This window comes from Molothrus ater, chromosome 5 (genome assembly GCF_012460135.2).
Source record: "Molothrus ater isolate BHLD 08-10-18 breed brown headed cowbird chromosome 5, BPBGC_Mater_1.1, whole genome shotgun sequence".
NCBI lineage: Eukaryota > Metazoa > Chordata > Aves > Passeriformes > Icteridae > Molothrus > Molothrus ater.
Genome location: NC_050482.2, coordinates 22,420,498 through 22,436,830, shown reverse-complemented (window position 1 = coordinate 22,436,830; position 16,333 = coordinate 22,420,498). Strand labels below are relative to the sequence as shown.

At 34.7% G+C, this 16,333-nt stretch overlaps 1 protein-coding gene across 2 annotated transcripts in view; it reads right to left on the bottom strand.

Annotated features, from left to right (window-relative positions):
* CADPS2 (calcium dependent secretion activator 2) overlaps positions 1-16,333 on the bottom strand; it is a 284,523-nt gene that overhangs the window by 58,829 nt on the left and 209,361 nt on the right. For both annotated transcript variants that reach the window (XM_054514815.1, XM_054514814.1), the window contains exons 16-18: positions 14,428-14,551; positions 11,910-11,930; positions 951-1,054 (exon numbers count right to left, since the gene is read on the bottom strand). In XM_054514815.1, coding sequence (XP_054370790.1) covers positions 951-1,054; positions 11,910-11,930; positions 14,428-14,551 — 249 coding nt within the window. The remainder of the gene's footprint in view (positions 1-950; positions 1,055-11,909; positions 11,931-14,427; positions 14,552-16,333) is intronic.

Below are 16,333 nucleotides of genomic sequence, written 5' to 3'. Positions count from 1 at the left end.
CAGTGGCAACAGTAGTGTAGAACAGGACCTCCAGTGAATTAATTTCAAATCAGCAAAACAGATGTTTCTTCAGTATATGATAAAACATCTATAACAAGTTCACACATGACAGATGTAAGCTAAAAACCAGATTCCATAGTGTGATCTAAAACCAGATGTTTTGAATGATCATATTTTATAACTATATATACTAGATAATGTTTATCCATTTGTATATTTAAAAAAAATATTTATTGAGTTTTTTGAGAACATTTTAAAAACAATTTCCTGAACCTTAGAAAACTGTATTTATTAATTAAATTTCAATAATATATACAAGTGTTTCCGGGCAAGTTAAGTTTTGTAATTCCTTGACATAAGAGGTGCTAGAATTCTAGCTGTTGTGGTTTCTGTATTATGAAGAAAAGATGTGAAAGTAAGAAACATAAAATTGTTTTATTTCATTTCTTCTACCTTACAATGCCATTTTAAAAAGCACAAGTTTAAGAGCATACTTTTCCAATCAACAGAAGAGCAATGGGAATGAGATTATTATACTTATAATTATTTTCTTACACATAATTAGATCTATACAGCATAATGAAAACTAGCATTCAGTTATATTTTCTTTCTATTTTGAACATCAGGTGAAAAGTTGGAAGGAAAAACTGTATAAGGCTATGAATGTTTTCCATACCATTTCAGCACCTCCAGCACAAAGATGCTTTCTCTTTTTTATGCTCTTTAATTTTCACTTCTAAACCTACAGTTCATTCAAGTGAATTGAAGTAGAGTTTTATTTCACTTCACTTTACATAAGCTTCAAGCCTTATTCCTCTGTAAATGTGAACTGCCTTAAACATATGTCAGGAAGGAAAACTAAAATGTTTCTTGACAGACTTGCTTCACATCAGAGGAGCAAAAATCCAGGAACAAACCATTCTCTGCAGCAAATGCAATTACAGCCTCACCTCTGAATGATGCTCTTCATTTTGCTGCAATACTTCAATACAGAGTTCTGCAAGGTGAAGAACCTCTTCCAGTTTTCTTGCAGGTGTTGCTTGATTCATAGTCTCTATATGAATATAAAATGTAAACCAAAATTGTTTAAGTTACAAATATTATTTACAGTAAGAGAAAATTATGTCAGAAACTAATGGGAATGCTGCAAACTGACAAGTTTCTAAAGCAAAAGAAATTTCAAGTGTTAAGGATAATGATTTAATGCCCATAAACAGAGCTGAATGTCCAGATTACTAAAAAGAGAAAATAATTCACAAGAGCATCAGTGGTCACTGTAAACATTATCTGATTTAAGATGTGAGAAATAACAGGTGCATCAGTGTATTAGATGCTCAACTTTTGCAATAGAGAAGTTCTTTTTCTCTTCAAGGCCATATAAACAAAGACAGCAGATAGTGGAGACCTTTTTTGTTATTATCAGTACAATGTCTTCTCACCAGCTGAATCATTACTGTCATCAGCAAAATTCATACCTTTTGCAGCAAAAATTCCAAATGCTTAAACAAAAGAAGACATTCCATTTTAGATATATATGTAAAAATAAGAATGTGCAAACCAAAATAATTCATACAACTAATTTCTAGTAATTAATTATTCAAATAACTAATTTTCTACCTGCTGTTCATCAGTAAAGGCGAATCTGAATACTTTTCAATACCATAGTGAAAAATAGCATTATGAAATAAGGATCTTATAACAGAATTAACACAAACCTACTAAAAATTCCACCTAGAAGAAGTACAAATGCAAAAGTTACAAATTACATGAAGCTCACTTACTCTACCCAGAAGACTTCAAAAAGAAAGGAAACAACAAAGGTAAACCAAATGTAACTAAAATACTTACAGGAAAATTAAACAACAATTAGCTTGCAATTAAAAAAATCATAGCACTATATTTCAGGAAGAATCACAGGAGATAAGGGAAGAGTCCAACAGAATTTTTTACAAACATTTTAGTCAGTAAAAGTAACTTTTCTGACTACATAATCTGCATCGTAAGGGATAACTTCAGTATTAGCTATTAGAGCTTGTTTACTTAAAAAAGTTCTTGTTGCTAAGCACAAATGTATGGTCACATTAACCAGGTTTGCAGAGAACTCATAAAGCTGATAACAAGATAAAGTGGATTTCAGGAATTCTATTTTCTCATTTTTCGTGCAAGTTTATGTATCACATGGATAGCAAATCATGTCAATACACATCTGCATTTGCAGAAAATTCTGTGACATTTCCTTCCCACTTAGCATTCATCATTACATAGACCATTAGCAGATTAATGAAACAATTCACATAATCTCCTTGGTCTTAGTAAGAATATCAATCTGCATGCAATAAATATTTTTAACACTTGACATTTCTAGCAAGTCAAAGCAACATTGCAGACATTTTAAAGGCAAGTGACCTTGTCCAGTTCTCCAGCACTAACACATTAATGCATATTACAGCAATGAAATATAGAGCTTTGATGCAATTTTGAAGAAACACTGGATTAGAATCTCCAGCAAACACCTACTTCAAAGTGACTAATACCCCACATTGTTTTCATGCAAAAACCAAGCAGGAAAACTAGTTATTGAAGCAACTACAAAGAATTTTTTCAAATCTTACTAGAAGAGACCACATAACCAGATATGTTGAAATATTTTTTTTTCTAAAACCAGAATTTAACTCAAGAAAGAGTTAGTGTAGGAACCTGGGTCAAGCACAAAGCACACACAAGGCACAAAAATACATTCATAATGCCAACATCACTGTTTTTAATACTGCACTGTATTGCCTTTACAATTCTTATACCATATAATGATTATATGAATGTAACAAGAAACATATTGAGTCAAGAGAGATTAGCAAGGATCAGCCAAGTGCCTATTTAGGTTTTATATTATAAAACTACTATTGGATTCAGACTAAACCAGTGGTTTCTACATTTATCCTGGACTGAAATTGCTCTTTCTTCTAGTGGTCAGTGTCCTCCCCTCCCTGAACACATAGCAAGTGCAATTCATACAGATAATATACATCACTAGCAGTGTCACTGATGTTAATGAGTCTTAGGAATAAACCAGTGATATTAATAGAGAGCACGACTGGAACATCTGATTTCAGCATAAACAACTCATTTTATTGCAAACTCAGCCTGATCTTCATTACCTCACCACTTACCAAGTAAACAAAATAATTGCATGCATAATTGCATACATTCCTAATGAAACTAAATAAGCTGTAAAATATTCAGAAATTCTATCCTGTAAGGGCTCCTCTACATTATTAAGAAAGTAATTCTATGTTATGAATGAATGTTACGTTATGAATGTTATGTTATGTTATGAATTCTATGATATGAATCTCATGTTGCATTTTTGCTCTGGAATAAATTCACTTATTCCACACTTGCAATTAGCTCAAGATGGCCTAAAAATGGCTGTTGAACAGATATCATTATCACTAGGGAGAGCAGGAGAAAAGAGATTTACCACCTAACTGTGAGATTATCTTGCTTCTCCACTGTGATAAGATCACAGTGAAGAGAAATATGGTCTCGGGCAAGCACCAATTACATTGAACAAGGCATTAAGGAAATACAGTTCTGGTCATCTGTGCTGAAGTGATGGATTTTGATCAGAAGAGGAAACCAGTATTTTGTTGTTGTTGTTGTTGTTGTGTTAGTCTGAAAGGCATCATAAGCCTAATAAAATGAAGGATGAAAGTGAGGATCAGAAATGTTCTCACACAGGCAAGGTAGGAATTCAATGTTCCCGAAGTGGAAACACTTGGGAAAGACAGGAGCTACCTTTGAATAGGCATGATGCTGGCAGAATAGAACAGTCATGACAAATGATTTAAACTACACATTTTAAAGTTTTCAGTCATTGTGGGACTAATGTTCAGGAACAGTTTTTTTCAATAGGATTAGCATGTTTAGGAGGGAAAAGAGTATGAAAACTGTAAATACACCTTTATGTTGAGTATGGCAGTTTTCCAATTGACGTTTCATGGCAGGAATGACTAAAAATCTAGGCTATACTAGACTGAATCAATTCCAATTTCATGTTTCCATAAAACTCACCATGCTATTTACTAGTTTACACTGAAACTATTTATCACTAGCTAAATATCTGCAAATTACCCTTAATGTTTCTAGCTTTTCACAATATTTTAAAAATCATTATTTTCTTAGAAGATAGCTCTTAAGAAAAGGTGGCAGAGAATTGTACTCAGTCTGTATCCTTGGACAAATCTCTCTAATTTTTTTTTTTTGGTTTACTAATTCACAGAATAAATCAGTACATGCTATTTCTTTTGCACAATACAGACTTCCCTACATTTCACTTCAGCTTCATGCCTTCAACTTCAGCTTCATGCCTTCATGCCTTCAACTTCACTTCACTTCAGCCTCCTTTTCCATATGTAAGTTACCACACCACCTAGCCATTTTCTCTGTAACTAAACAGCTTTCAAATTCTAGGGAATATATCTTATAGATATCCACCAGTTACATGTGTATATACATAAGGGGCTATGAAGTAATTTGAGAAATAAAGAAAAATTTTTTTTAGCCAAGTAAGTAGTGTATATGAAATATGAGTAGCAATAAATTCTTATTTGGAAGTTTTAGACCCTTCAAAACACCTGAGCCAAATACTGTGCTTGTCTTTGTAAGCATAAAGGAATTACAGGAATGGAAATCAGCGCTGTCAGTTTTCATTATATTCATGATGTCTTTCTTCCCACAATTACTAAAGGTTGTTAAGATGTGTTTACACTGTTCAAACTAACAAGTTGCACCAGGAGTCAAGTCAGTAAATATGCTGCTTGACATCTTTTAGAAAATAAACAGAAAAAGCCATCAATCATCTGTTTCCAGCTTCACATCCTGCCAAAATGAAAAAGCAAACCAGGCTTTGCAAATAATGGATGCTTTCTCAAGTACACATTACCAGTGAGTCACACAGGTACCGAGCAATATTGTTAAATGAGCTAAGTTAACCGAGTGAAGCACTACTGAAATGAAAAAGTGACTGCTTCATGAACCAACGGAGCCTCGGGCCACGAGGGACTGTCAGATCATCCAGTCTCACCTTCTGCATCACACAGGTCAGGGAACTTCTCCCCAGTCCTCCTTTTTGAGACAATCAGGATGTTTAAAACCTAACAACAGTGTGTCTAAAATCTACCTTAAGCTTTCTTCCCACAAGAGAGTTGAAGACATCCTTGAAGACAAATGCACAATTCACCTCTCTCATTTTCTCCCCAGCATGTAAGCTGTTAAACATGTGTGATTAATTTCTCATTGACATTTGCTGCACACAGGAATCTGCTCATTAGAGAGGCATTTTTTTCCTTGGTTATGAATAAAATGCAACAAGGAGACTCCTGACTCTGGCCTGCCAGTCTCCCCCTCAGTGACACAGCATACATCCCTTACTGGTTTTCCCTGCCTCGTATTTCATCCTTCCCCCTTTTCTTCCAACAAGCATGTCCAGAACCAGTGTCTCAGGAAAGCCAACCCATCTCCAGCCAGAGGTCTTGGAAAAAAGGCAAGTATGCTGAGAAGCTCCCAAATTCACAGCCTCAGTGGGCTTACAGTAAAGCAGGACAATACAGACAGAGCATAATTTGAGCTTTATGGAGCCAACTCTGCTCCAGCAGGGCCCATTCATTTGGTCTTTTTAACATGTGAAACCTGCAAGATTGCTTGAAGCTAGTTTGCTACCAGACCTGAACTGACTCTGAAGAGTTAACCCAAAACTGGTATAATCGACCCACAAATAATTTAGATTTCGCTGTGCTAAATTTTTGTGCAATTTCTCACAGGATTAATTCTGTGCATGAAAAAGTAAGGAGGTAGATCTGGAAGGACATTCTATATTTTTCACATTAGAAACGAAATCCAGCCTTATACAAATAGTGGAATTTAGCTTTAATTATGAAGCTGAAACCAGTCATTCCATAATTGCTTTCTATGATTTCAACAGCATTTTAAATCCTAGGGGAAAAAAATTAGAATTAATTACCATTATTAGCTAAATACAGAAAGACAGTGAGATTGGTAAAAAGTTAGAGTACACATCTCCTACTCCATGACCTACCATTTTATTAAGTGTGTCATGCTCCAATATTTCCTGGTTTTTAAAATTTATCATAGTATTGAATGTTATTACCTTCATGAGGCAATCACATGTTTTTGTTTTGTTTTGTTTTATTTTCTAAAGGGAATCTTGGCTCATTGAAAAGCATAAAAACAACAAAATCAAAAAGGTAAAAGCAGAAGAAAAATCTCTTTTTTTGCCAGCTGATCATCAAAGCATTTAACAGAAGATTTTTTTGTATTCTGATTTTGGCAACACAGATATAAGCAGTTGGTATTTTCCTTCTTTTTCTCACTTCTAATTTCACTTCAAAGGGGGAAAGAACTAATTTTCTCAGCACTTCCTGATACTGTAGAATAAAACTCAGAGCTAACAAACATGCCAAACTGCAAGGCTCCATGAATAAAGAGAACTGGATAGATTAATAACTCACCTATCAGATGGAGAGAAAACTGGCACTTGAAAATGCAGACTTAGTAAAAAGTATTTAAAAAAAAAACCAGAGTATTTTAAGATTCTAAATTTTGGAGCCTTACTGAAAAATGAAACAAAAAATCTAATGCTGGCAGGCAAGTGGAAGGGAAAAGAGATGTTGAAAATTATTAACTGAAACAAAATTTGAAAAAATTACTAATTGAGGACATAAAATGAACAGAAAATAAAATAAAATATAACACAGATTTGCAAAGGTGGGTTGAACTAGACTTGTGCATTTTTAGACAGGATATTTTTGTATAAAAAGAAATTCAGTAGATCTTATTTATTCTGACTTTAATGAAGCATTTGATACTGTGCCTCATGGGAAAACTACCAGTTAAGCTGAAGAAAGTGAGGACTAAAAAAAGAAACTATGTGGGATATAAAGAAGATGCCTCAAGTGAAAGGGAATAAGCAGTGCTGAGAAAGTGCAAGAAAAGGATTCTTGAGAGATTTCTTGAAGATTCATCTAAGCTTCCTTAATATTTTCACCAGGGACTTTAGAATAAATATTAGAAGCACAATGACAATATGTAAAACATGGGAAATAGAAAGATGCAACAACAAGAATTTGGCAATTCCAAAGAATGGGAGGGAGAAACATTTCAAAATACCTTCAAGAGTTAAAGAAGGGACAATATATTTTGACACATGAACAGCAATAAAAATTCCTATAAACTGGGAAAATGTCAACTCAAAATGATCAAAACTCTAAGACTGGGTTGAATTAGCTTTTCACAGAAGGGTTGTGTGACACAAGCATGATACAGACATCAGACTCTTCCTATATTAGATAAAATGTTTCTGCTATAACAGCACTGCTAATACTGTGCAAGGCATCTAATGGGGATGACTTTGCACACTTCCTGTCACCAATGTTCAAGAAGATGGAATTCAAACTTTAATAGAGAAAGACTCCTGAAATGATAGAAATGAAGAACAGGCAGCTACTCTGAGACAAGGTGATGAAAGCCTAGGTTGCATGAGTACTAAACTCTTGTCTAAAAATGCATCATAGGGCATGGAGGAACTGAAGATGATGAAATGCTAATGAAAGATGGAACTATGCCTCCCTCATTTGGGATACAGGAGGAGGTTGTCATGCTTAATTTTGGGAACTAATTTAACTGTAAGGTGATGATACACCTGTATAGATAATAGGACTTGAAATGACCTTCCTGTGGGTGAAGCAGGGGACTGAAAAGGGAAGCACAGTGACAAAGGCAGACTCAGCCCTACTCTTAAAGGAGGATGTGGGTATGTTTACAAAGGAGTATCAGGATCCAGACTGGGGATTATTTTACAGGTCCAAAACTGAAATGAGGGATGTTTGCCCATGTCCTCATTTCCATTTAGTTGTACAACAGAGACCAAGAAGGTGCTATGCTGCTGTGCAACCCACTTCTGTTTGTTCAGTGAAATGAACATGCATGGAGAGCTTAAATCAAGTCCTCTCCACGTACAATGACTCTCTTCACTTGCCTTCTCAGCTTCAATAATGTTTGTAGTGTTTTCTTTTTTAAGCCAGACAGATCCTTCTGAGCCTTGAGGGCATTTACATACTACCCTTCCTTTAGAAACTTGTATGTAATGAGTATGTTAATGATTGATGTCTTAAACCCCAGCAAACTTCTGAGTTTCTCCTGACCTTCTCTTGTATGGAGTTAACATTTATTCGGCCTTTGGCAGTCTTTCTGATAGAAACAAATTTTGGCATCACAACTGATTTGTCTTTGAACAATTGTACACTTCAGAGTAACTATTTGCTCCAATTTTAATGGAATTTATTCTTACTCCTTTTATTCAAACTGCTTGGCAGAAGGAGCCCAGCATACTGAGTTACTACAGAATTTTAAAAATAGCGAGTTAAAAGACAACTGAACTTATAATTCAAATGTTTACAATCTGTCTATTGCTTCAGAAATTAATATCCATGGACAATGATAAATACTGCCCTGTTTGCTTTACAGATATTTACCACTTTAATCCCTTTTATATCTGCACGGCCAAGGAATGCCCCTGTGCTGAAAGGTGCATTTGTGGGCAAGTTTCTGTCTTTTCTCAGGCAATAACAGCAGCAATAGCAGAATTAATTAGTCCTCAGCCATTCAGATTCCTAATAAATTTCAGAGGCAAAACCATTCATTTATGAGAAGGAACGAATAATGCATTTTATTACTCTGTGTGTATGGATGTGTATTAAACATAAGTAAAAAATAAGAAGTCTGTTTAAGGAAGGCCATCTTTTTTGAGGGACAGAAAACAGGTGATGGAGCCATGCAAATTTCTATAGGCTCTTCACAGGAAGTGTGCAAAATGCATGTCAAGAATGCTATTTGTCTCTGGCCTCAGAATCTGGCAGGTCCATTTATGTTCAACATTATCTATAGGAAGAGTTAATATAAGTTAAATACTGAATAAGACAGGAATACATGCCATACAAAAAACTATTTAAAAAGTACTTTCAGGTACTGAAATCTCAAAGGCAGTATATACTGAAATGAAAATGGGTCATACTTAAAAAGAGATTTTCATGTATTGATGCTGTGATTCATGTCCTTGACAAATTATAAACCCCTGCTGCAAACTACCAGGACACTATTTAAGAGTTCTTAGATATAGTTCAAAATTGTAATAGTAGGTTTCCTGCTATTCTCTTCATAATGGTAATTACTCTGACTGAGCAGATTAGCTACTCCATGAGAAATTCAGCTGTACATGTAATAAAGAGTGACATGCTGAACCCTGTATAATTTTCATGGCAAATGTAATTTTTGTTAAAATCTATTCTATATTCATAACAGTCCAATGATGAGGGATGCTCAATAAAATGTCATCCTGACTGTAAACAAATATTTTTGATGGAAGTGCTGCTTATGCCACCATGTTTGCCATTAAGAAAGTAACCACTGTCTTTGGGAAAACATTCAGAGTCTTGTTCAGCTGAGACTGTGAAAATGAGAGCACTTGGGGAATAGACCTGGGAACCTGGCAACCACACTGCCAAGAAAGGGTTCTCACAACAAGAAGAATTTGCATATTCACCTCTGTATTACCTAACAAGGACACTCCTGAAATTCAAGCTTAATTATCAGTATATAGTGCACAAGCTAAAAGGTAAATAACAGTTATCTAGACATAGTTTTTCTCATTTTCCACAAAAGTACAATATATGGTATTAGGGCTAAGCATATTGTACATCAAATTCATTATGAAATCTGTACGAGTCCAGGTAGAGGCAACAACAGGAGTAGGATCTGGCCCTAAAATGTATTGGGATTCATCTCAGTGGTTTTGTCTTTTGCATCAGAGAAATATGCTCAATGCTTCAGAAAATTCCAGGGGATACAGTCTATCTACTCCTTTCAATAGAATGATTTTTTTCTGAGTTTTTGATTAATTTTCAGTTTTTGATTAATTTTTAGTCAGAACTGGTATTTAATTAAGCGGCTGAATTATAAATGCAGCCTATAAACCTCTTGCTTCAGCTAACCCAGGGAGTGAACTTACTCCTTATATGTGATACACTTTCCTCTCATCCATTCTCTAATCTAGTTATTTGCCAGGTCACTTAAGGGACAACTTTGCTATCCTGTGTTGAGAAGGGCTATGGTTTCTTTCAAAGCATGGAGAAACCTAATGTGAAATATTTAAAATCAGGTACAGCAATTTATTTGTTTATTTATTTAATTATTTACGTGTCGGTACTATGTCATCGATGCTTAATGGTTTTGGGCTTCCCAAATAAAGACCCTGAGAAAAACAGGGAGATTAACAAGGAAGATTGGTACTTCAGGTGATACTGTGATATTGTATAAAAGTGTGTGCATTGCATAAAAGTGTATACATTATATCAAAGTGCACAGGTGAGGTTTTGGAGTGCCAAGGTGAAAGGAAAAAATCTCTACAATTTGCCAAATAATTTTCAATTAACTTCAATTAATTGTCTCGGAATTTCTCATTTCAAGAGATATTCTCTTTAATACCTACAGGCATCAAAATATGAAACTGAATATTTGTGCTATCTAGCTTTAGGTATTTAACATAGAAGGGAAACTGTTTTTGGGGTGTTTTGTATTTATTTGATGCTGTGAGATTGTCCTTGCACAGAGAAGTTGCTGAAGGACCTTCAGAGCACTCAGAGTCCCCTGCCTAAGGAACCTCTCCTGTTGATGGGAGGGGTCAGCAGATCATCTGAGCAATGCGGGCTCCCCCCAACCCACCCTAACTGACTGTGGCATGAATATCCATTCCACCAGTGCACTGCCTGCTCTCTTCTTTAAAAATTCCAAAAGATCTCCCATTTACAGAGCATATAAAGCTTTTAAACAAAAAACGGTGGAAGTCTTGGAAATCAGTGGAATTTTTTTACTTCAGTTATGGACATAGTTGTTAAAAAAAGTAGTCTCAATAATTTGCTAATAATTTTCAAGCCCCTCATCTACAAGCAGCTTCTCTTTGAACTACCTTCATGCAACTTTGTTATCATCACACCAGTCTGTCTTTCCAGATGGAAAATTAGTTCATCACGAGAGTACTACCAGATCGATGCCCCTTCCCATAACTGTGTTTGATATTGTTGGCGAAACCCCAAAATGCACCACAATCAATCTTTATTTGGGTATGTATGTCAGGTAAGACAAAGCAGTGCACAGCTCTATTTCACAGTCCAGATATGCACAATCCCTCATATTTCTATGCATCCAGTTTTACTCAGCTGCAAATACTACTTCAGCTGTGCTCTTTGTATGATGACTTTCAAATATTGGGATATAAGAACTCAAAACTCCCTTCCTGTATGATTGGAGAATATACACCATATCATCATGAAATTAGGAAAAAAAGGAGCTACCTTCCATGTAACCCTCAGCTATACCTAGAAAAAGAAATGTATCACTAAACAAAGCCATATCAGAGAAATGTAAAACCAGTTTTACAAAATCAGTTTTCGTAGCAATATCTTCATTAATAAATTGAGAAATTCTGTTTCAAAACATACAATTTTTGCAGAGGACTATGAAATTACTTTTCTCTAAATAAACAAACTGTTTTTGAATTTAACAAAATTAAACTTTTCTGCATCATTTAGTTATACCCTTTTCACAGAAAATACAACTTCATCATATTCCAAAACAGAAAGCTAAACTGCTAATAAATAGGTACATGATAATTAAGTATCAGTGTAAATACATGAACTAAACTACACCAAAATTAATTTTAATATTCACAAATGTTCTGATCAGTATCTTGGTATTGCTCAAATCAAGAAAAATATTAACAACAGACACAACACACTACATCTGTAATACATGCAGACATGCACACAAATAGTAATCACCTGAGTCCTTTTCCGCTGTTGCTAAATAAAAAAAATAGGGAAAGAAAAACATCATTACAGAAATAAAACTCATATAATTAGAGAAGAATAAATACCACATAAGGAGTTAATAGCTTCTTAACATCTTGAGTACATCACACAAGTGATGGGATTTTTCATGTGAGGGAGAAATGGTGCATATTTCTGAGTAATATATTTGCATTTACTAGCCCTGTATAGTCTTTATTTCAAGCTCAGGCACTGAGCTTGCATCCATATTGTGCATGGGAATTCAGAAACATATATGAGAATATTATTTGTATTAGGACCTTATTTTTATCTCTACGTTTTAGGTATTTGCTATCGGTCTATAGCTGATATTATCTTGTAATAATTACCTTTTGACCGACTAATATGATGTTGTTCAGTAAAGAAATAGTCAAACCACAAAAATCTCCAAAAGATGTGCCAGCCACATCTGAGGACATCAGTAATATTATAAAGATAAGGACTCTATGCTTTCTGTATGCAGTTTGAGGAGAGTAAGCATTTAATGCAAACACTAACATGAATTACTTTCAAGAGAAGAATGTAACTTCAGTGCACAGATACAATAATGCTCCTATAAACCTAAAGGAGCAGAATGAAATCCACTGCTGAAAAATATTACATTTATATTGGTACAAAAGTAGGATGTTTGTAATGATCAGAGTATCAAAAGATATCAATACAGGTCTCATTGCCATTGAAATACAGTGCATTGAATTTTCTGATGTTGCAATGCTGGAGTCCTTCACTTTCAAAAGTACTTTATTCTCAGAAAAGTACTTCACCTATTTCTCTTTATTTATGCAATGATGTGTTGTGCTTTGAGTTTACAACTACACGAGTGCAAAACTACTTAAATAAATCTAGTTGAGTTCCAACCAAAAGGCAATAAATCCAAAAAAGAAAATTGCAATTGCAAGTTGAGATACAGGAGTCAGTTTCATGTGCTGTTCCAGCTTACTTGGTGTTAACAGTGTGAATATCTTAAAGTGCAAACTTTGCTACTTCAGGGGAGGTCCCTGAATATTCTCTAGGATACAGTAAAAAATTCTCTAGGATACAGTAAAAAATCTTGGGAAAAGATTTATTTACATGATGACAAAAAACTTTCCAATCCATTTTATTGTCAGCGTGTTCAGATATCTTTTGCAAGCTTTTTTCAAATTATAAAAATGTTTCTATTTTTATACTCATTGTTTCAACAGGTTTGATACACGACTTAAATACTGAACATTAACATTTCCCTTTATGAATACAGAAATATAAAAACTAAGGAAAAAATTCTTTTTTCCCTTTTCATTTTCCAGAACAGATTTAATATTCATCCTTTTTCTCTTTAACACAACATGATATCATAATTAATTATGATAAACTGGTTACTAGGATGGTTTCATGTTGTTACTTCCATGATATAATACTGGTTGCTATAGTGATGAGATGGATCTTTTGTTAATCACTTGTGAGATCGGCTAACTCATGTTTTTCAGAGAATTTGAGCAGAGATAAAAATGGAAAAAAGTTGGCTTTATAATATTGCTAAATATTTGAGGCTTCTTCAATTTGCTCCTAAGCTAGCTCTGTTTCTTCTGAAATTTCTAGAAATACATGCTATTTAAAAAATTAATATGCATAAAATTTGTATTTTTAAAAAAACAGAATTAATCCTACAATATTTTCCTGAGAATAATTCTAGCTCCAAAAATCCAGTGCATACAGCTTTCTGTTCTTGAATACATTTGGACAGGAGTATCTCTAGCTTTTTGTACTTTATGGAGACTAAAAGTCTGTCTTGACAAGGCATTTGACTATTATGACTTCCTTTTTGTTCTACATAAGGTTTACAAATAGTAAAATGACAATGTGCATCCTGGCCATTTTTTAAAGCAGAATTTTAGTTAATTTCATAATATACTTTATAGAACATACCAAACTTTCAGAAAAACTCCTGATTACCTTCAAACTTAGTATTTTGTCCCCTTAATTCATTAAATCAGTACGTAATTAGGGTTTTAATGATCAGATTATTATTATACATCTGATCACACAGTAGCAAAAATAAATAGCATTTATCTATTTGTCTGCCTTATAAATACTTCAGAAAAGAATCTATACACAGTTTTCAAATTTCAAGGCAGCGACCCTGCTGTTAAGGAAAGAATTTTCTGTCAGTAGTTTAATCACTAGAAATAGCTAGAGAAAGAAAAAATAACCCATAAACAACCTCTTAAATTTATGAAGAACTCAAAAGTAAGAACAAAGGGCAACTTAAATTAGGAAGTCCTAGTCTTTATTCAAACAGGGTCCCAGGAGGCATATTAAAGCAATGAATAGGAAAAAGCTCCACAGTTCACCAGCTGAGATTTTAATGAGACATTTCCCCTTGCTGTGGAAGGGGTTTGTTCTGGAAAGGGAAAAGGCTGCTCACTGAATATGCAGTTAATGGGCATTGTTGGCTTTTACAGCCACCTCGGCAGTTGATTGCTGTACTAACCTTCTATTTTGGCATATTCTGTAAGTCGTGTGTAATTGATCAAGGCAGCCTTCTCCAGACATTTTCTAACCACTTTCTTCACCTCTTCTGCTGGTATAGGAGTGGCAATATCTTTCATTAAAACCTGTGTCAGAGACAATTATACCACTTCATTACCATTACCCAAACCCCACAGGAAAAGGATAAAAGTATACTGAAGTTACTACAGATCTGATAATGATATAAAGGCAGAAGTCAAAAAGGAACTATTGCAGCTTGGTGGACCTTCATCTTTGAAGGTTTCTGTTCAGCCCTGATTTGACTGCCTGTACAGTATTTATCCCTCCTGTTTGCCATCTTGCAGCATGCCAATCGGTCTTTGGGTGATATTGAGACCGGTAGAACAAGAGCATTCCATGGATGGGCTGGATCATGGTTACCACTAAAGATGTGATTGTGAAAATTGGCTTGGTTCTCAGCTGTGGAAAAATTTCCACCATTGAAGTACCATGGACTCTTCAACAGGGTAAGGTTATTCAACACATCCTTGCTGTGAAAAAAAAAGTCATCTATATAGTGGGAAGGGAAAACATTGAACTTCCAGCAGAATATTTTATTATAGACAAGTAGAAGAACAGTCCATATAAATGTTTTCAAAACATGTGAGTTGTTACCTCACCTATTGCAAGTGAGGTGAACCAAGAATCCATACCTCTTTATACGAATGCAGCATAATATACTCTGATTACTACATTAAAAAATGTTGATAATTCACTTGCATTTAAAATTTAATTCTGCACTCCATTAACTTTCAACAGGTAAGTGTAAACAAAACTCAACATGGTCTTATCACATTTTCATGTAAATAATAACATTTTTGATAACTCACAACCTTAAAAAATGCTTCTGTAGTGGATCCCTGGACAAGCTACACCCTTATATATCTAAAAGTTACTGCTAAAAGAAGGGAGCAAGAGATGCAGTCTAGGGAAGGACATGGTAGGAAAGAAACAGGTTCAGCAACAGAGAAGCTATTAGGAAGACATTGCTGCAAATCAGACTTCCAGAATACCTGCACACAAATATGACTTCTCTATCTGTGTTTACTTGTTTTTTCAATTAATAACTTCTGAGTTATCAACAAGTGAATTTACAGTATTCAAAACCTTTTGTTCTTGGTCTGATTTTTTTTCAAATTTTTCAAAGACAAGTAAAATAAGATAGTTCTAACCTATTGTGCATTCACAAATGTAGGAAAGCACATTTTCCAGTCAAAACTGACAGTGGTGCTGCTTGAGCACCAGTTAGAGCACCATTATCATTTGCAACAGCAGGAAAGGGGAGAGGAAATGGGATGTTTCAAAAAGCACAAAGGAACCTACACAGCACTACAATTACTGAGATGGTAAATGAAATTAAACACATGTACCTAGACTCCCTATGTGTTTTCTGAACACGGCAGAGGTTTTCTAAGAGAGAATCTCTATCCTTGAATTGTTCTGCACTGCAGAATAACTAATATTTGCCAGGATCAAACCTCACAAATTTTGGCAAAGCAACACAGCCTGGGACCTAAGCTTTTTTCGAATTTATAACTTCATCAGACTCCTGCTGATACAATTCCTTTGGAATCTCTGCTGGAATTTGAAGTCCTTTTTCCACAGAGATGACTGAGATGCTTTTATCATCATGAGATATTCTCCTTTCCAGTCAATACAAGAGGATTTGCTGGGCAGGAGTTGACATTTATAGCTGCCTATGTCAGATTTGCTGTGTATAGCTTTTGCTTAAATTGACTCAGGTGATGCATTTATTGAATATTATTTAAATTATAGAGAAGGATTTTAATATTACATATGAATAAAGACAATATCAGCAGCATAGAAGGCATAAACAGCAGGAAGTGGGAGGCTGTAGAGTAGACTTG